The following is a 22,605-nucleotide window of genomic DNA, read 5'->3' on the forward strand; positions in this document are numbered from 1 at the left end:
AACTCTGTGAGGTATCCTAGGGCTGAGGGGGCTCCTAAGAGATCACACTTGGAAGTGGCCCTCGTCTAGGTCCCATTTCCAAGGTTGGAGTGCAGGTCTCTTTGCAGAATGTGAATACTGAATGGCAGTTTCAGTAGTGCCTGCAGATTTGCCAGGTCAGAGCTGGTCTGCTGTCCAGGGCGAACAGGAGGCAGTTGGGGTGGGTGAACTATAGCTGGTGGCTAGCTGTGTAATGAGAGTGGGCTCTGGTGTGGGTTGGAGGCTTGGAGTACACAGTCTCCCCGTTGGGAGGGTTGACATCAAGAGGACTGTGGGAGGCAGACTTGGGAAAGAATGAAAGAGCCAAGGGAATTAGTATGGGCAGGAGGCCTGGAATGCAGGATGTGTATTCAGAGGGCTGAGGGAAGGTTGTCACTATGCCATGCTGTAGCTGTGTGATCACCAGACTACAGCACATTCTGGATGTGTAACTGGGCGCATCACCACCAGATGTCCTCATATCTACACTGCTGACCCACCATACTGTAGTGGAAACTGCAGGAGAGCCCATCATCCTGCAGGGTCCCTCCAGTGCCCTCAATTGAGAAAACTTAACATTATGCACACTTTAAGGAGAAATACTTATAGTGGTTCTGTCCATTATTGCTGAACTTATATTGAAGTGTGAATTTGAAGCTGAGCGATAATAAATTGATAGCTGCCATAACTCCTTTGGCTATAGAGCTTCTGTATATGTCATTCTACACACATCTGGATTTTTTTGACAACAACAAAATGACTTTATGTTTCTACTTAACAGGATGTATACATCTATACTTACAAGTGAGGGGGTTCTCACTCTTTTCCGAAATGAGAAAATTCATAGTCCCAACAGTCATTGCATATTAATTATCTTAAATTCAGTCATGGTCCCACAGAATATTCTGTTACTTGAAGACTAAACCTCCATTAAGTTGTGAATAAACTTTTTAAAATTGAAAAGAGAGAAAAAAATGGTTAGTTTGTACCAATAAACATGCATATAACAAAGCATAGAGATAACATCCAAAGCTACTGCTGTTTTTATTTCTGTAATTGGTCATGATGTTATAGTTGAGATATTTGGTTTTCTTCTTTCACTACCCATTTTGAATTTCCCTAACTTGGAGCAGTAAGGCTGGAATTACCCAGACCTTCATTCCTGAAGGGTCTGAGTCCTTAGTCATTCTGCCATTTTTGCTTGCCATAGTTTTCCATTCACCTTTACTATTGGAAATACGAAGATTTCCCTGGTGGCTCAGATGGTAGAGTGTCTGCCTACAATGTGGGAGACCCAGGTTTGATCCCTGGGTTGAGAAGATCCCCTGGAGAAGGAAATAGCAACCCACTGCAGTACTCTTGCCTGGAAAATCCCATGGATGGAGGAGCCTGGTAGGCTACAGTCTGGGGTCACAAAGAGTCGGACATGACTGAGCGACTTCACTTTCACTTTCAAGGGGTGCCTTAGCAAATCCCTGGGGTTCCATTCATAGTCTACTTTGCCTCCTTTGTGTATAGCAGCATAATATCCCCTTGGCAATTAGGATTGACCACACCATTCATAGATAACTCCCCTTTTTTCTTATTGTTTCAGTAGCATAAATAAGGAGCCTAAAATGGACATGTGGTGATTTCATCTTCCAATTCAGTAGAATCATTGTTAGGTTACCTGGTGGAGCCAGTAACCATATGGAGATTAAGATCTCAAAACCAACAGAGCTCAACATTACCAGAATGGGATACAAAAATTCTTTTGGTGGGTTGGAAGGCATAATAGAGAGAGTAGCCACCCCTACATTCTCACATTGATTCTTGGACCTGTGTATTCTAGTTATGAGGAATACAGCATCTATGATTCCAAATATAAACTGCATCCTGTAAGAGAGAATCCAATTTTTCAGGGTGTTGCCTCCCAATTGGCATTGAGTCTTTAGTAAGTTTTTCTGCCTTTAGATTAATCAACTGTATACACAGTTGATTCAATGGGCTGTAGCCCATTGATACATTTTTTTCTTTTGCTGTGAAGTGAGTTCCTTGATCAGATGCAATACTGTACGAAATGCCTTGATGGTGGATAAGGCATTCTGTGAGTTCATAGATGATGACACTGGCAGAGGCATTGTGGACCATTTCAAAATACAGAAAACAAATGGATTTTTAAGTGATGTTCAATTTTGATAGTAATTTAAAAAAATAAATATTTAAGCCTCAGTTCATTAAAGCAGATGATAATAATAATACCAAAAATAACAATACATTGCAGGAACTAGTAATGGTAAGGATTCAGTAAGATTGGTTTTTCTCATATACTGGTGATAGAATTAAAAGTCGGTACAATTATGAAAAGAAATTTGGCAATATACGTGACATCCTTTAAAAGTTTTCTTTTGTTCCATCCAGAAGTAATTTGACTTCTAAGGAGCCAATTTAGAAGTAATATGAGACCCAGAAAAAAGCTTTATGTACTATGATGTTCATTTTAGTATTACTTATATCAGAGAGGTAACAGTGCAAATTTTTTTTTAAGTTTAAGGGAGATGTCTTCTGAGTGAACTGAATTTCCAAGTACTGAAACTTGATATATAGTTTCCAATTAAAAAATGAAAAGATTGTATTTGATTGCAGAACTTAAACTGACTTCTGTAGATCTAATATAAACTCAATCACCAAGAATAACAAAGCCTTCATGGCAAAAAAGGTTCTGAGATTTAGACACATAGATTTTTAAATGAACTCTTAAGTCTACTACTGACTAAGATAGCATAAATGTGTAAATAATTTTGTAAGTGTTATAATAGAAGAATAGAAAAGAAAAAAGGATTGTAGATTAGAGAGGGAAAGGAGGGAAAAAAAGGTATATTGAAAGGTTTAAAGGGAATAAAATATGATTTTGCTTCTTTGAAAAAAAATCTTAGATATATGTAGTTCAGTTCAGTTCAGTTCAGTCGCTCAGTCGTGTCCGACTCTTTGTGACCCCATGAATCGCAGCACACCAGGCCTCCCTGTCCATCACCAACTCCCGAAGTTCACTCAAACTCATGTCCATCGAGTCAGTGATGCCATCCAGCCATCTCATCCTCTGTCATCCCCTTCTCCTCCTGCCCCCAATCCCTCCCAGCATCAGGGTCTTTTCCAATGAGTCAGCTCTTCGCATGAGGTGGCCAAAGTACTGGAGTTTCAGCTTCAGCATCAGTCCTTCCAATGAACACCCAGGACCGATCTCCTTTAGGATGGACTGGTTGGATCTCCTTGCAGTCCAAGGGACTCTCAGGAGTCTTCTCCAACACCACAGTTCAAAAGCATCAATTCTTCGGTGCTCAGCTTTCTTCACAGTCCAACTCTCACATCGATACATGACCACAGGAAAAACCATAGCCTTGACTAGACGAACCTTTGTTGGCAAGGTAATATCTCTGCTTTTGAATGTGCTATCTAGGTTGGTTGTAACTTTCCTTCCAAGGAGTAAGCGTCTTTTAATTTCATGGCTGCAGTCACCGTCTGCAGTGATTTTGGAGCCCCCCGCAAAATAAAGTCTGACACTGTTTCCACTGTTTCCCCATCTATTTCCCATGAAGTGATGGGACCAGATGCCACGATCTTAGTTTTCTGAATGTTGAGCTTTAAGCCAACTTTTTCCCTCTCCTCTTTCACTTTCATCAAGGGGCGTTTTAGTTCCTCTTCACTTTCTGCCATAAGGGTGGTGTCATCTACATATCTGAGGTGATTGATATTTCTCCCAGCAATCTTGATTCCAGCTTGTGCTTCCTCCAGTCCAGCATGTCTGATGATGTACTCTGCATAGAAGTTAAATAAGCAGGTGAGAATGTACAGCCTTGACGTACTCCTTTTCCTATTTGGAACCATGTTGTTCCATGTCCAGTTCGAACTGTTGCTTCCTGGCCTGCATACAGGTTTCTCAAGAGGCAGGTCAGGTGGTCTGGTATTCCCATCTTTCAGAATTTTCCACAGTTTATTGTGATCCACACAGTCAAAGGCTTTGGCATAGTCAATAAAGCAGAAATAGATGTTTTTCTGAAACTCTCTTGCTTTTTCGATGATCCAGCAGATGTTGGCAATTTGATCTCTGGTTCCTCTGCCTTTTCTAAAACCAGCTTGAACATCTGGAAGTTCACAGTTCATATATTGTTGAAGCCTGGCTTGGAGAATTTTGAGCATTACTTTACTGGTGTGTGAGATGAGTACAATTGTGCGGTAGTTTGAGCATTCTTTGACATTGCCTTTCTTTGGAATTGGAATGAAAACTGACCTTTTCCAGTCCTCTGGCCACTGCTGAGTTTTCCAAATTTGCTGGCTTATTGAGTGCAGCATTTTCACAGCATCATCTTTCAGGATGCCTTATAATTTCATATGCTTTATAAAGCTGTTCTGTATTACATTGAATTCTTATAACAATTTTGTTTAAAATGTTTGGTATTTAAAAAGGTTAAACTGTTCTATACATCAGTGTCTCTTTTGCTGTCTCGTATACAGGGTTATCGTTACCATCTTTCTAAATTCCATATATATGCGTTAGTATACTGTATTGGTGTTTAGAACTGATGTATAGAACAGTCTTATGGACTCTGTGGGAGAGGGAGAGGGTGGGAAGATTTGGGAGAATGGCATTGAAACATGTGAAACGTCATGTATGAAACGAGATGCCAGTCCAGGTTCAATGCACGATGCTGGATGCTTGGGGCTGGTGCACTGGGACGACCCAGAGGGATGGTGTGGGGAGGGAGGAGGGAGGAGGGTTCAGGATGGGGAACACATGTATACTAATTAAATAATTTTCTATTAAAGAAAAAAAAAAAAGAGTAATAGCTTCCAAAGGAGATTTGAGGGTCTTGCTTTCTGAGCAAAGTTTGAGTTTTACTGCACGGATATATTGGCAAATCTCTGTCTTTCTCACTAGCTGGTTTTTTTTTGTTCTTGGTGAGGTTCTATAGAAAGGAAGCTTCCGGGTCTCTGAATAAAAAAAAAATAAATAAATAAATAAAAAGGTTAAACTACTTACCTGAATATTTACGGTCTGTGAGGCATAAATTTCAAAATCAGTAATACATGTAGTGGTTAAGAGTGCCAGGTCTGGATTCAGACCACCTGTGTACACATTCTACCAGTTCCATTAGAGCTTCAGTCTCCTTAGAAGTAAATGGAGAAATTAATGATGTCTATTGATAGAGTCAAATACAAAAAAGGCCTTAATCACCTGTATAACCTCGATGATGTGGTCACTCACCTGGAGCCAGACAGCCTGGAATGGGAAGCCAAATGGGTCATAGGAGGCACTACATAAACAAAGCTAGTGGAGGTGATGGAATTCCAGCTGAGCTATTTCAAATCCTAAAAGATGATTCTGTGAAAGTACTGCACTCAGTATGTCAACAAATTTAGCAAACTCAGCAGTAGCCACAGGACTGGAAGATGTCAGTTTTCATTCCAGTGCCAAAGAAGGGCAATGCCAGACAATGTTCAAAGTATCATACAGTTGTGCTCATTTCACATGCTAGCAAGATAATCCTCAAAATCCTTCAAGCTAGGCTTCAGCAGTGAACCAAGAACTTCCAGATGTATATGCTGGATTTAGAAAAGGCAGAGGAGCCAGAGATCAAATTGCCAATATCTGTTGGATCATAGAAAAAGGAAGGGAATTCCGGAAAAATCTACTTCTGCTTTATTGACTACACGAAAGCCTGTGACTGTGTAGATCACAACAAATTGTGGAAAATTCTTAAAGAGATGGGAATAACAGACCACATGACTTGCCTCCTGAGAAATCTGTATGTAGGTCAAGAACCAACAGTTAGAACTGGACACTGGTTCAAAATTGGGAAAGGAGTATGTCAAGGCTGAATATTGTCACCCTGTTTACTTAACTTCTATCTGAGTACATCATGTGAAATGCCAGGCTGGATGCATCACAAGCTAGAATCAAGACTGCCAGGAGAAATATCAACAGTCTTAGATATGCAGATGATACCACTCTAATGGTCGAAAGTGAAGAGGAACTAAAGAGCCTCTAGATGAGTGTGAAAGAGGAGAGTGATAAAAGCTGGCTTAAGACTCAACATTTAAAAAACTAAGATCATAGCATTCAGTCCCATCACTTCATGGCAAATAGATGGGGAAAAAGTGGAAACAGTGACAAACTTTATTTTCTTGAGCTCCAAAATTGCTGTGGATGGTGACTGCAGCCACAAAATTAAAAGACCTTTGCTCCTTGGAAGAAAAGCTATGACAAACCTAGACAACAAATTAGAAAGCAGAGACATTACTTTGCCAACAAAGGTCCATACAGTCAGAGCTGTGGTTTCTCCAGTAGTCATATACAGATTTGAGAATTAGACCATAAGGAAGGGTGAGTGCCAAAGAACTGATGCTTTGAAATTGTGCTGGAGAAGACTCTTGAGAGTCCCTTGGACTGCAAGGAGATCCAGTCCAACCTAAAGGAAATCAACCCTGAGTAATAACTGGAAGTACTGATAATGAAGCTGAAGCTTTAGTACTTTGGCCTCCTGATGTGAAGAACCCAACTCACTGGAAAAGATTGATGCTGGGAAAGATTGAGGGCAAGAGGAGAAGGACGCAACAGAGCATGAGATGGTTGAATGGCATCACTGACTCAATGGACATGAGTTTGAGGAAACTCTAGGAGTTAGTGAAGGATAGGGAAGTCTGGTGTGCTGTAGTTCATGGGGTTGCAAGGAGTTGGAGATGACTTAGTGAATGAACAGCAACAATTGATAGAATCATGGTGACAAAGTTAATTCAAGTAAAGAACTTTGAACATTCTTGGCACATTAATAAAATATCCAACCTTATACAGATATCTAGTTTCTACAGTTTGTAGCTATATGATTTATACTATATAAAATGCATTTGTGTATATTATGCCATTTGATCCTTTCAGCTACCGTATTTTGTGATTTTTGATTACTTATTATGAAATAATTTGCTCAAATTCAGATAGCTTTTAAATGACAAAATAAGATAAATAATGTTTTCTTATCCCAAATTTAGTGTTTCTTTATGATTTCATTCCAGTAAAATGCAAAATAAGACAATATGTGATTTATTATTTCTAAATGTGAAGTTAAGTTTTGGCAAAATAGAGAATTAACATTTTTATTTGGTCTGGATATGGAAAGATTTTATTTTGATGAGGAAAATAAGATTTTTTCTTGGATATTAAAACTCTGCCATTGATTTGGTGCTTTGAGATCTTATGAGAAAGAACTACAAATTATTATGTTTATATGTTTTCTTTCAACAGTTTTGACAGCTACATCCTCATCTGCAGTTTCTGCACACTCTCCTTCAGTTATCGTAGCTGTTGTAGAAGGGAGAGGACTTGCCAGAGGTGAAATAGGAATGGCAAGTATTGATTTAAAAAGCCCACAAATTGTATTATCTCAATTTGCGGACAATACAACATATGCAAAGGTAAGTATTTATACTCCTAGAAAATGGTTCATCTAGAGGGTACTTTGAAGATTTTCAAGTCAGTGCGTCCCTAATTAGTTTACTTTTTGTTAGAATAATGGTTATTCATTATTGCACCAATCTAGGTTACTATGAATTAAAAGAAACATTTTTTACATCTGATTTTAATTTTTAAATATTATTTTGTTCTGAAATAACATGTTTTGCTGTTATTTGAATATTCCAAATTACTAGTAATGTTTCTAAAATTAATATCTTCTAATAATTCCTGGACTTAGTCCAAAAATAACATGTGTCATAATGCTATCTCCAAAGGGTTGTTTCCACAGAAATGTATTTTAATTTTATTTTCTAGAAATAAGGGAGACTAGTGTTTTAGATCAGTAATAATTTAGTCCCTCAACTCCTTGCCTTCACTTCCTATCATTCATCATTAATTTGAGCCACTGGTCTGTTGTAATCTCTATATTCTAAAAAGTTATTTGACTCAAATTCTGTTATGAAAAAATATTAAATACTATGTTATTTTTAATGTTTTATTATTCCTTATTTCTTTCTCGCATTCCCTTTTTTGGTTCCCTAATATGTAGATTTCCTCTCTCTACCTAATAATTAACTTTTTAGTATGCTTAACAACCTAAATGATATTAGTACTATGTATCTGGGTATTTCACATTTCTTTGCAATTTAAAAATGATAGGATAAAAGTTTTTTTTTTTTTAACTGGAATGTTTGACATATTAAGAATTTTTGTGTCTAGGATAGTTCTAATTTACCTGACACTGTGAAAAACATCAGTCATAAAACAGATGTTTCTCATCTGTGTTTCTGTACTTTTTAGCTTCTAAGCTGTACCAATGTGGCCATACTGATTGAGTCACCATAGTTAGCTATTGAATGTTTATGTTTTTCATGGAGATAAATAAAATACCGAGTAGATGATTTTACTAAAAACATTGTTTTTAAGGAATGCCTACTCGATAAGTTCAAATTATTTGGGGGCTTACAGCTGATACAAACTATTGTAAGTAAAATACAGCCTATGTTTATGATAATATATTTATAATTTTATAGAATGTATGTTTAACATAGCACCATTAGAAATATGTTTAACTGAAATATAATTAGGACAGTTGTGATTTTGTATATCTCTGAATTAATTATAAGCATTTATCTCTCAGAAAAATATGAAACATTTTTGGTTTTAGAGACTCCTAAGCCTACATTTAAGAGATTATTTATTCAAACAATTTTAGGTGATCACTAAACTTAAAATTTTATCACCTTTGGAAATAATAATGTCAAATACTGCTTGTGTTGTGGGAAATTCAACCAAGTTGTTTACTCTTATCACAGAAAATTTCAAGGTAAGTGATTTTTAAATTCTCAATAGTAACATTCAAGATCTTCATATTTTTAAAAGTCCATTTTAAAATATATTAAAGAACAATAATTTGACTAACTTTATGTTTACCATAATGTACTCACTAAGTACAAGTCCTAAGCTAAGGGACTACTAATACATATAATTAGTAGTGGGAAAGATTGAAGGCAGAAGAAGGGGACAACAGAGGATAAGATGGTTGGATGGCATCACTGACTCGATGGACATGAGTTTGAGCAAGCTCCGGGAGTTGGTGATGGACAGGGAAGCCTGGCATGCTGCAGTCAATGGGGTCATAAGGAATCAGACACAACTGTGGAACTGAACTGAATACATATAATAAAGATGATGAATTCACTTATTTAATTTGGTACTCTTGATATACTTTGAAAAAAGAAAAATGTTTTAGGTAATAAGGGGTTTTTCCAGAGTATACAGGAGGCAAAAAAGTAACTTCTTCCTTCCAGTGTCCATATATGAATTCAAGAGAAGGACCCTGAACTGTTCCTGTTTTGTTCATGCTCCCACATGTTATATTAATCTCTGTTTCTGGGGGTAGAAGCACTATGATTGATTAATCCCTGGTCATTGACTTTTTGCTGTGGGGCACAGAGTACTGTAATTGACAGTCCTAAATGGACAGAGCAACATAGAATGTGGGATAGATAAATCCTCTGAAGGTGAAAACAACATATATCTATGACCCTTGAGATGTAAGGCGATATAGCCTAGTGCTTAAGGACAGATGAGCCAGACTGCTGTGGTTTCAAATCCTGATTCTAAATGACTGTGTGCAAGTTAAGTTACTCAACCTTTTTCAGTTCAGTTCAGTTCAGTCCCTCAGTCGTGTCCAACTCTTTGTGACTCCATGAACCGCAGCATGCCAGGCCTCCCTCTCCATCACCAACTCCCAGAGTTCACCCAAACCCATGTCCATTGAGTTGGTGATGCCATCCAACCTCTTTAAACTTCAGTTTTTATTTGTCAGTAAAATAGGGACAATAATAGTATCTACCTCCTAGAGAGCTGGTATTTTATATCAGGTAATCAGAAATGGTCTCATTGGTGAGGTTTCATTTGGGCAAAGTCTTGAAAGGAGTGAGAGTGAGAGAGCCATAAAAGTACTGCATGCATGCTTAGTCACTAAGTCTTGTCCAACTCTTTGAGATCCTGTTGACTGTTTGCCTGCCAGGCCCCTCTGTCTATGGGATTTCCCAGGCAAGAATACTGGTGTGTGTTGCCAATTTCTTCTCCAGGGTATCTTCCTGAACCAGGGGTTGAACAGGTGTCTCCTGCATGTCCTGCATTGGCAGGCAGATTCTTTACCACTGAACCACCTGGGAAGTCCTATAGAAATACTGAGTTGGCCAAAATGTTTGGTCAGGTTTTTCCATAACATGAAAAATCCCAACGAACTTTTTGGCCACCTCAATATTTTGTATGAAAGAATCATAAGCAGAGGGGAAAAAAAAAACAATGTTATTATTGTTGTTAACATTATTATCACACTTACCATAAAAAGACCTCAATTAAATAAGCAGTATGAAACGGAAGAAACATGGACTTCGTAGTCAAAGAAATCTAAATTCAAGTCTGAGCTCTGGCATATGTCAATTCTTTGATATTAAAAAAGTTACTTGGCTTCTCAGAATTTGACTTAGAGGAAAATTGTAGATAAGTATGACTTATGTCATAGAGTTATACTGGGAAGATTAAATGAGATAACTGTTCAGTCTTGAGACCTATCAAATTCCATACCTGCTTGTGACTTTATTTTTTCAGTCTTACAACTCTTTCAGAGTCCATTGCTAATATATTGCCTCTTTTACCTAATACTTTTATTAAAAATAAGCAGACCTTCTATTTTGCGATTGCATGCTTTTTAAAATTTTGCTCTTTTTAAAAAAGTTCCATTATCTCCTTTTCTTTATTCTGTAAATTAAATTCACCTCATGTAGATATTTCATAGATTTGATATCTGGAATTGGTATTTTTTGCTTTCCCAACTAGTATATTATAATATTTACCCTCTCTCAATTATGATAATATATTGAAAGTGAAAGTCACTCAGTCGTGTCTGACTTTTTGTGACCCAATGGATTATACAGTCCATGGAATTCTCCAGGCCAGGATACTGGAATGGGTAGCCTTTCCCTTCTCCAGGGGATTTTCCCAGCCCAGGGATCGAACTCAGGTCTCCTGCATTGCGGGCGGATTCTTTACCAGCTGAGCCACCAGGGAAGCCCAATATGATGCTGAATGCAAAACCTTTGTTGTTGCTGTAGAATAAAGTTAGTAGGAGTCAGAGACTCATTTTTTTTATTATTGTACTTAAATTTCATGCGAATATAGATTAACAAGAGCTACAGACTACTCAAATTCACTTAGCAAATAACTAGAAAAACTTATTTAACTCTAGAAAATAATAAATAATGAAAAATAAGCTTTGCACAATATTTTAAGCCACCTACCCATGTATGAGCATGTGTTTAAGAAAGCAGTTTTGGGCAAGTGCATGAAACTTAAAATTTATCTTGAAATTAAAAATTCTTTTCAGAATGTTAATTTCACTACTATCCAAAGGAAATACTTCAATGAAACAAAAGGACTAGAATACATTGAACAGTTATGCATAGCAGAATTCAACACTGTCCTAATGGAGGTTCAGTCCAAGTAAGTTAAGATTTGGGGCAAGTAGTAAGTCCCTAGTGTGTATTCCAGGAGGGAAAGGTCTTTTGTCTGTTTTGTTCTTTGCTATATCCCTACCACCGAGAAAAATGCTGAGAAAGTTTCATAAAACACATTCAGTAATTACTGAGTAGTAAAGTAATTAACTGAAATTTATACACAGGGCATATCTTGCTGACTTAATTTATATAGAATTTCTCCAAATTAGTCATAATCTATTGCCCTAATCATTGCTGCTCACTTTAACTTTGAAATGAAAAGCTTAAGTGGCCAGAGCTACTAGAAGTGTGAGGGCACAGAAGTGAAACACAGGTAAAGCTGTGTTCCTGTTACCTCACTCCTTTACCCCTTCGAAATGAGACAGGAAATGATACTTTTGGAATGGATATTTTTTAGAATTTGCTGAACAGATACTTTCTTTGAGCCAGGGAGGACTATTTGTTCACTAAGTTAATCATGACGATCTTTTCTCACCAAGATCCTATACATTATAGGATGTATATAGGAATGAGGTACGTTCCTATACATTATGATCTCCTGACTGTACCTTTTAAACCCTCAGACTGTCTCAACATTATTTGAATACGTACTTAGAATGGTACCATTGAGTGTTGAATTCTAACGTGACTTACTGGGAATCCATTTTTTATTCTTTTAACTTTATTCTTTAAACTTATTCTTTAAGTCTCAGACTTCAGAGAATTGTCTGTTTTTATCAACTTTTATGCTTTAGAGGTAATTTAACTAGTCATCCAAAATGAGGAACACTTGGAGTGCTTTTTCCCTTTGAATTTAAGCAATGTTATGCAAATATTTATAATTTTGTTATAAAAGTAAAATAAATGTTTTCCTTTATAGCAATACTTTTATTACAGAGATTTATAGTGGTGTATCATTGGTTACCTTACAGATATTACTGCCTTGCAGCTGTTGCAGCTTTATTAAAATATGTTGAATTTATTCAAAATTCAGTTTACGCACCAAAATCGCTAAAGATTTGTTTCCAGGGTAGTGAACAGACAGCCATGATAGATTCATCATCAGCCCAAAACCTTGAATTACTAATTAATAATCAAGACTCTAGGTAAGATTATCCATTTTTTATTAGGAAATATATCAGTATATTTTATTATCATATTTTTCTATGAATAGTTACTTTATATTTTTTAAAGTTGTTCAGTGGAGAAATATTGAAAATAAACATTTTTAATATTTATACCATTGTTGCTGAACTGCTCAAATGTTTTCACCAAAATCAAGTTTTAAAAAGATATTTTTACTAAATAAGAAAAAAAAAATCTGACAGCCATTTCAAAATTAAGCAGAAGACTTGAACAGACGTTTCTCCAAAGAAGATATACAGAGGTACAATAAGCAAGAGCTCAACATCACTATTTGTTAGGGAAATACATATCAAAAACAGTTATCACTTCCCACTGTTAGTATAGTTATTATTAAATAAATAGGAAGATAAGAATTGGTAAGGATGAAGAAATTAGAATCCTAATCCATTTATGGTAGGGATATAAAATGGTGGAGGCACTTTGAGAAACCATGTGGTGGTTCCTCAAAAAGCTAAATTTGGCATTACCATACAATCCAGAAATTCTGCTTCTTGGTATATACCCAGAAGAACTGAGAGTGGAGATTCAAACAGATACTTGGACACAAGTATTCATAGCAGCATGATTCACAGTAGCCAAAATGTGGAAACAAACCAAATGTCCATCAACCAGTGACTAATAAAGTGTATACAAATAAGATGTATACATATAATGGAATATCATTCAGCTTTAAAAAGGAATGAAATTCTGCCACAAGATGTATGAACCTTGAAGACATTGTGTTAAGTGAAATACGCTGGACACAAAAGGTGAAGTACCTAGAATAGGCAAATTTATGGCAACAGAAAGTAGACAGGTTATCAGGGGCTGGGGGAACTGGGGAATGGGAGAGTTATTGTTTAATGGATTCAGAGTTTATGTTTGGGATGATGAGAAAGCTCTGGAAACGAATGGTAGTAATGGTTGCACATTATTGCAAGTATACCTAATGGCACTGAATAGTGAGCGTAATATGGTTAAAATGGTAAAATTTGTGTTTTGTATGTTTTACCATAATAAAAAAGAAGTTATTGTGTGCAGAATACTACAATGCTGAAATAACCAGTTTTAAAAGCATTAAATACAGGAAATTCAAGGGACTACATAATCATTTGAGAAGATGAAGTAGTTGAAAATGATAAAAATGGTCTTTGTGTATGACTAGATTGCTGGTTTTATTGGTTTATTATTAGCTTCAGTTAGATGAATATTGATGGTAAACATGAATGAAAGGGAGAATGGGAGATTGCTCATGTGTTTGTGCATATGTGTGTGTTGTCCATGTACATACACACTGTAAACATGAGGTTTTATAAGATTTCATAATGGTTGAATAAACTAGAATCAAAATGTCATTAGAAGATAATGTAATCAACCTGTGGTGGTGTTTATAGTAGGGATAAACTATATGGTTTAATAAGGGTTCAATTTGGTACAAAGAATTAGTGAGTCATGGTTTATCTCCTTAAGGAATTATAGTCCGGAGGAGGAGACTATAGTATCATAGATCATTAACATGTACTAAGTACATCAGGCCCTCTGTAACCGAGGGACCGACTGTTGGTTGAATTCACAGATATGGAACTTGTGAATATGGAGGGCCCACTGTAGTAGGCCATTTTATATAAAGGACTTAAGTATCCATGGATTCTGGTATCCATTAGAGGTCTTAGAGTCAATTACCTATAGAAAGGGTCGACTGTATGGTGATGAAAATTTGCATAAAAAATGATGGGCTCGTAGCAGAGAGAGAAAGTTAATTTGGCTTAGTTAAGGAGTAAAACAATTATTATAGAAATGGTTTTCTAGAGGGGATAATACCTTGACTTTTTTTTTTTTAGCCCAGACATGAGTTTTGAAATATAAATAGAAGTTTTCCAGATTAAAGAGTAAAACAAGTAGTAAGACAGTGAATAAAAAGGTTTTGAAAGCATGATTTTCAATATAGTAATATGTGCAAGGAAACTTAAGCTATTTAGTTTGGTAAAATGCAGGTTGGGAGTAAGTAAGCTTGGAGTAAAATCTCAGCTTTTAGTAATTAATATATCGATAACCTCAGATATCAATAAATACAAATTTTAGTATTAAGAGTATTGAATAGAATAAAGAGTGCTTTAGACAATTGAAGCCTTAAGGTGCTTGTGCCAGGTTCAGAGCTTCAGTGTAAATATTTCTGTCGCTTTGTGCGTTCTTATCTTGGCTTTACTTTCCACTATATGAAATCTCCAGACATATCTAATTTTGTTTATTATTTACTTCAGTCATCAAGAACAGTTTAGATCTATCTAGGTACTGTTGGTACTACTTTTAGTAAAGTAGGAATACTACTGTATATACTACTTTTTGTCATCCATCAGTGTAGTGACCTCTGCACCTTTGCAGTTCCACTGGATAATGGTGATCTAAAATTATAACCTTTTAAAGGAGAATGTAATTAATAGTAGTTATTCCTTTCTAGCTTAGTGAATAAGTAATATTTTTTCTGTTGCCTGGGAAAAGATAAAATAATATCTGGATAAACTACTCTGTTGTTGACTTTCTAAGTTAAAATAACATAGGGTAATATAGACAGTCAATAACTAAGGCTGGTAATTATTACAAAGGGTTTTATACTCAGTTTTACTTTGTCACATTTCATAGTTAATCATTGTTTGACCATTGTCATCATCAAACATTGCTTGAGTTTCTGCCATATATTAAATGATAAGATATTTGACCTTCAAGAGTTCTTATTGTAGTTGAGAGGAGAAATTGAGGTCTTTTCCCTGACTTAAACCAAAGAAAATTAGGTTGAAAGATGAGCATGCTACCTACTAAACTATCTGAATAGCTCTAATGCTTCTATGGACTTGTCACTTGTTCAGTATAGTTTCCATCATTGATTTCTATAGCAAATGGCAGGTTTAGGTGTGCTCCCTACTTTTGTTCCTGCAAAAGACAAGTTCTCAAAATTGTACCTGTGACTTACCTATGATAACCTCCTGATTCCCAGCCAGGGCTTGATTTGACTAATTTCTTAAAAATATGTTTAAATTGATATACTAAAAATTTGATAGTCTGATAACTTAAATCATTTTTATTTCCTTTCTTCTCTTAACCCAAATTCAGTATGTCAGTAAATCCTCTTGATTCAGCCTTTAGAGTACGTTCATATTCTGGGTCTTATCATTTCCAAGTCTACAAACTTAACACCGTACTTTTACTGCTCAGTTGCTGAGTTGTGTCTGACTCTTTGTCACCCTTTGGACTGCAGCCTGCCAGGCTCCTCTGTTCACGGGATTTTTCAGACAAGAATACTGGAGTGGGTTGCCCTTTCCTCCTCCAAGTTATCTTCACAACCTAGGGATTGAAGCTGCATCTCCCGTGTCTCCTGCACTGTAGTTAGATTGTTTACCTGCTGAGCCACCAGGGAAGCCCCCACAACTCTAATCCATACCTCCATCATTTTAGCCTGGACCCATCACTTCATGGGAAATACATGGGGAAACAGTGGAAACAATGTCAGACTATTTTTGTGGGCTCCAAAATCACTGCAGATGGTGAATGCAGCCATGAAATTAAAAGATGCTTACTCCTTGGAAGAAAAGTTATGATCAACCGAGATAGCATATTGAAAAGCAGAGACATTACTTTGCCAACAAAGGTCCATCTCGTCAAGGCTATGGCTTTTCCAGTGGTCATGTATGGATGTGAGAGTTGGACTGTGAAGAAAGCTGAGTGCCAAAGAATTGATGCTTTTGAACTGTGGTGTTGGAGAAGACTCTTGAGAGTCCCTTGGACTGCAAGGAGATCAAACCAGTCCATTCTAAAGGAGATGAGCCCTGGAATTTCTTTGGAAGGAATGATGCTAAAGCTGAAACTCCAGTACTTTGGCCACCTCATGTGAAGAGTTGACTCATTGGAAAAGCCTCTGATGCTGGGAGGGATTGGGGGCAGGAGGAAAAGAGGACAGAGGATGAGATGGCTGGATGGCATCACCGACTCGATGGATGTGAGTTTGAGTGAACTCCGGGAGTTGGTGATGGACAGGGAGGCCTGGCGTGCTGTGATTCATGGAGTCACAAAGAGTCGGACATGACTGAGCGACTGAATTGAACTGAACTATATAGTATAATAGCCCCTAACTTGTCTCTCTGTCTTCTTCCTCTCCCTACAATTAGTCTGTTCTCAACCTAGTGGCCAGAAAGTGATCCTTTTAAACCAGAAATTACATCTTGAAACTTTAATGCTTAAAAGTCTTCCAGTGCTCCTGTTACCTTTAGAGTGTAGTTCAGACTCTTTACCATGGCCTACAAGGACTTCTGTGTTCTGATTTCTTTCAACTTCTTTATTCATTTCCCTTAATTCTTACTTTGCAGTGCTCCACCAACCTTGATCTTTCTGGTTCTAGAGCCAGAAAGACTGGTGGTGGTTTAGTTGTTAAATCTTGTCCGACTCTTGTGGCCACATGGACTGTGGCCTGCCAGGCTCTTCTGTTCATGGGATTCTCCTGGCAAGAATATTGGAGTGGGTTGCCATTTCCTTCCCCACCAGGAAGACTGGGCTTAAATTGCTGTTCTGTTTTGCCCCTTTAAACTGGTAACTCTTTTATTATTGTTGTTCACTTATTTGGAAACCTCAGGCAGATTACTTAATTTCTTTGTGTTTCAGTTTCTTCCCTTATAAAATGTGGCTAATAATAGCATCTAGCCCATACCATTGTTATTAGAATTAAATAATATATGTACATTTCTTAGAATAAGGCCTGGCATATACTGTGTTCAGTATGTTAGCTATTCTCACCATCATTGTCATAATTATTCCCGTTTCATCATCATCTTGGTATGGATGTCTTAATTCAACTGTCAGATATAAATACAGGTCTTTCTCAACCTAACTAAAGCAATCCTTCTTGTCATTCTCTGTACAGTCCTATTTGTTTGTAATAGTTTCTGTACCTGATATTATTTTCTTTCTTTCTCTTTTATAATTCTCTAACTTCATAAATTAGAACAGAGTGATTATGTTAAATACATGTTTTATCAGTGTAAAGTTCTCTTCCCCCTTAAGTATGTATTATTGATATCTTGTTATTATTGATAGAATGCCACGGACTAGAACATTTTATATTAGTCTGAGTATTGTAACTGGTCTATGAAAAAAAGTCATTCACTGATGCAAGAGGATGCTGTAGATCCTTGTTAATCAAAGTGTGCTTCACTGACTGACAGCATACCTGAGAGTTTATTTAAAAGGTAGATTATCAGGCCTCATCCCAGACTGAATCAGAATCCTCATTTGATTTGTATTAATATGAAAGTTTGAGAATCACTATTGTAGATTATAGGATTATTTTAAAACTATGTGGGAGAAGGCAAGGGTGGGACAATATGAGAGCATAGCATTAAAACATGTATATTACCATATGTAAAATAGATGACCAGTGAAAATTCAATGCATGAAGCAGGGTACCCAAAGCTGGTGCTCTGGGACAACCCAGAGAGGTGGTGTGGGGAGGGAGGTGGCAATGGGGTTCAGGATGGTGGGACACATGTACACCCATGACTGATTCATGTTGATGTATGGCAAAAACCACAATATTGTAAAGTAATTTAAATAAATTTTAAAAAGTTAAATTACGGTTTTATTGGTTTCTCCTTTGTATACTTAATGAAATTTTCCTAACTTATGCTTTTAAAGGAATAATCACACGCTCTTTGGTGTTCTAAATTATACTAAGACTCCTGGAGGAAGTAGAAGACTTCGTTCTAATATATTGGAACCTCTAGTTGATGTTGAAACCATTAACATGAGATTAGATTGTGTTCAGGAACTGCTTCAAGATGAGGAACTTTTTTTTGGACTTCAGTCAGGTAAACATCATCTATTTTTACAAATGCAAATTATTAAAAATATGTGTCTTCCTAAAATGATACCAGTCCTGTTGGATTAAGGCTCATCCTAATGATGTTATCTTAATTTGATGACATCTGCAAAGATCTAGTTTCCAAGTAATGTCACATTCAGATACCAGAATTTGGGATTACCAAATTTCTTTTGCGAGGATGCAGTCCAACTCATGAGGTAAGAGAATTGCCCTTGGCACCTGTTCACTGGCATGGCAGTGCAATATTTTTCTTAAATCTGTAAGTGGAAGGGCAGTTAATCTGCACTGATCCTAGTCTAGTTCCTGGATTTTAGCCACTTGATCTGTCTTCTATATCCCCACTGTTGTTCTGGTGGTCTAAACTGAAGTAGTACATGAAAATCTAGAAGGCACTTACAGTCTTTAGGTTTCTTCAGTTCAATTCTAAATATCTTTTAATTAGTATAATTTCTTCAAAATTCTGACATTATACTGACTGTGACTGCATTTCCAATGTTGCTGAGTATATTCATTTTTTCTGTGTATTCCTGTGTATTTTGTGAGGCTTTGGAAAAAGTGTGAAAAGGCTTATTTTTAACTGGTCACCGTTGTGGTTTACAGCAACATCTTATCTCTATTCTACCATTCATCACCTGTTGAAAAACAAATTTTATGCACATACTGTCTTCTCTTCATCACCCCATTTCAATCAGTCTTTTTTCTGTGCCTACTGCTGTGCTGAGACTGCTCTTGTCAAGGTCAGTATAGCAGACATTGTTGGTTTTCTGTCCGTATCCTCTCAGGTCTCTTTTAATTTTCTCTGTGCCCCTTTTCCCTGTTCTGTGTGGTTTTGCTTCTAATGGCCTGCACCTGGACTCACTTTAGAGGTCTACCCTCAGGCTATTAGAGGGCTGTGCTGTAAGCAGAGAGGGTCAAATATGCCTTGTGGGCCCTTAAGTGACTGAATAGTGTGGGAATATGAAAGCCTAACTGCCTCACACTGTTTTGGCAATAACCATGAATGTAATGTCCAGAAGGTCTTCTACAGCATGAACTGAAGTTACCCTCCATAGAATTTTGCCTGAAATTATGTTTTTGCTTGGCTTTTTTCCCTTTCCTGTCCTTCTCTTCTCTATTGGTTTCTCATGGAAGCAAATTCTTAATCTAATACTTGCATATAAATCCTCATTTCAGAGTCTATTTCTGGAGAATCAAGCCTAAGACATTTACCCATAGTCTCATTGTTGTTAAATTTAATGGGCACATATTAGTTCTATTTGGGGCTTCCCAGGTAGCTCAGGTGGTAAAGAATCTGCCTGGAATGCGGGAGACCCAAGGGTTCTATCCTTGGGTCAGGAAGATCCCCTGGAGAAGGGCATGGCAACTCACTGCAGTATTCTTGCCTGGAGAATCCTGTGGACGGGGGAACCTGGCAGGCTACAATCTGTGGAGTTGCAAAGAGTCAGATATGACTGAGCGACTAACATACACACAGCTCTATTTGAAATCCAACTTCTCTGGTACTGCCAAAATCTCTCCTTATTGAATTACTACCTTTCTTTGCTTCTGTGATTATACAATTTGATTTTCCTCCTACTTCTTTGGAGTTTCCTTTTTTTAAAGCTCTGTTGCTCACTTCTTTAAAAAGTTTCTGACTGTCCATCTCCTTTGTAGTGTTATCTTTATAATTTACAAATAGACTGCAGGACTGTAGACTGTCTTGGAATATCTGTAGGAAGTTCTGTCATTCATCAGGTAGCAGAGTGAAAACCCCAGATTCCTTCCTTTCAAATGGAAGAGAGAAAGACTCCTGAGTCTTCTTTTTAGGCTTGTTTTCCTTTGCTCATTCCCTGAATGCTGTGGTGCTTCAAAACTATGTCTTAGGTTGCCTTTTTACTCTGTATTTTCTTATTATATGATTTACCCATTTTCTTGGTCTTATAATTATCATTCACATACCTGTAACTTCCAAATTTACATTTCATGCCCAGATATCTTTATAGACCTTCAGCCCCATGTATCTTATTGCCTACTGAGCACTTATTAGATTTTTCCTAATCACCTCAGATTTAATGTATCCAGACTGTGGATTTCCTTCTAAATCAATCCCTTCTGATTTCAAAGAATAGCTCTACATCCAAGCTCTTAACCAAACCAGATGACCAACTGGAAGTCATTCTTGACACTTACCTTCTCTGAAATTAATCATCAAATTCTGTAAAGTCTCTTTTCTATATATATCTTATAGGTATTAGCTTCTATTCCCAGTGCTGCTGCTCCAGCCCAGGGTACCATTTATCTATAATCTGATTTATTTCTGCAGCCTTCTATTTGGCCTTGTCCTCCAGCCTTGTTCTTTGTAGTCCCTTCTCTATATTGGAGCCTGAGTAATCTTTTGAAATTATAAATGTGAACATATTACTCTTTATTAGTTTCTTCCTGTTGATGTAACAAATTACCACAAATTTTGAGGCTTAAAACAGCATGAATTAATTATCTTACAATTCTGAAAGTCATAAATCAGTTTTACTGGACGAAAGTCACTGTGTTAGTGGGTCCATTTTTCTTCTGAAGGTTCTGGGACAAAATTGTTCCCTTGCCTTTTCCAGTTGCTAGAGGCCTTCTACATTCCTTGACTCATGGCTCTTCCTCCATCTTCAAAGCCAGGAGAATAGTTTCTTCTCTATTTTCTAGCTTTTGCTTTTGTCCTTATATCTTCTCTCTTTGACCGATCCTCCTGCCTCTCTCTTAGAAGGACTCTTGTGATTGATTACTTTGGGACTAACAAATAATCCAGAATAATCTCTCCATTTCAAGAAGCTTAAACTTCATCTCATCTTCAAAGTCCCTGTTACCAGATAACATATACAAACGTTCCAGGGATTAGAATGTGGAAATCTTTGTAGGGCTACCACATACCCACTTGCATAAAATCTTTCAATCTCTTCTAATGCTTTTAGGATAAAACCCAAACTCTTCTGGACGGCTTTCTTTCTCGTTTACCACAGCACGTCTTGTTACTTGTCACTTTTCATTCTGCCTTCTTCTAGTATAATTGAACTTCTTTTAGTTACTTGAACATAGCATGTCTCATGTTCTCCTTTAAAAACTTTTTAAAATTTAAGTAGTTAATTAAATTTTGTGGCATGCAGGATTTTAGTTCCCCAACCAGGGATTGAACCTGTACTCCCTGCATTGGAAGTATGGAGTCTTAACCACTGGACTGCCAGGGAAGTCCCTAAATTTAATTTATTTTCACAGGGATATGGTTGATTTATAATATTAGTGTCAGGTGTGCAACATAATGATTCAAAGTTTTCATAGATTATACTCTGTTTAAAGGTATTACAAATTTATGGCTGTATTCACTATGCTGTATAACATATGCTTTATAGCTTACTTATTTTATACGTAGTAGTTTGTACCTCTTAATACCCCATCCATCTCTTTTCCCCCCTCCCTACTTTCTCCGCATTGGTAACCACTAGTTAGTTCTCTGTATCTGTGAGTCTGTTTCTGTTTTGTTATATTTGCTCATTTGTTTTAGTTTTTAGATTCCACATATACTTATTTGTCTTTCTCTGCCTGATTTATTTCACTAAGTGTAATATCCTCTAGGTCCATTCATGTTTTCACAAATGACAAAATTTTACTGTTTTTTTATGGCTGAGTAGTATTCCATTGTGTGTATATACATGTATACATATATATGTGTGTGTGTGTGTATCACAACTTCTTTATTTACTGTCTCTTGATGGACATTTAGGTACGGTATCTTGGCAATTATGAATAATGCTGCTGTGAACATAGGGGTACTTGTATCTTTTTGAATTAGAATTTTTGTTTTCTCTGGATATATACCCTGGAGTGGAATTGCTAGATCATATGGTAGTTCTATTTTTAGTTTTTTGATGAACCATCTCATCTTTTAAAAGATGAGAACAGCTAAAGTTCAGAGAAGTTAGGTAACTCCTGGAAAGTTACGTGGTTAGTGGTTGACTGATGCTTTTAGGCTTTTAATCTTATCCTTTAAGTATCATGAAAAAAAGTTAGAGATCAAAAAAGTGGGAAGGAAATTATGATAAGCAACATATTTAAGTCAGAGAAGTAGAGTTTCAAGA

General features: G+C 36.7%; 1 protein-coding gene across 3 annotated transcripts in view; it reads left to right on the plus strand.

Moving 5' to 3' along the window:
- MSH4 (mutS homolog 4) overlaps positions 1–22,605 on the plus strand; it is a 99,259-nt gene that overhangs the window by 12,884 nt on the left and 63,770 nt on the right. For all 3 annotated transcript variants that reach the window (XM_086390638.1, XM_086390637.1, XM_086390636.1), the window contains 5 exons: positions 7,295–7,464; positions 8,721–8,831; positions 11,406–11,521; positions 12,447–12,620; positions 18,319–18,491. In XM_086390638.1, coding sequence (XP_086246764.1) covers positions 7,295–7,464; positions 8,721–8,831; positions 11,406–11,521; positions 12,447–12,620; positions 18,319–18,491 — 744 coding nt within the window. The remainder of the gene's footprint in view (positions 1–7,294; positions 7,465–8,720; positions 8,832–11,405; positions 11,522–12,446; positions 12,621–18,318; positions 18,492–22,605) is intronic.

This window comes from Bos grunniens, chromosome 3 (genome assembly GCF_055505025.1).
Source record: "Bos grunniens cultivar Pamir isolate PY7600 chromosome 3, Bosgru_T2T1.0, whole genome shotgun sequence".
NCBI classification, from domain to species: Eukaryota; Metazoa; Chordata; class Mammalia; order Artiodactyla; family Bovidae; genus Bos; species Bos grunniens.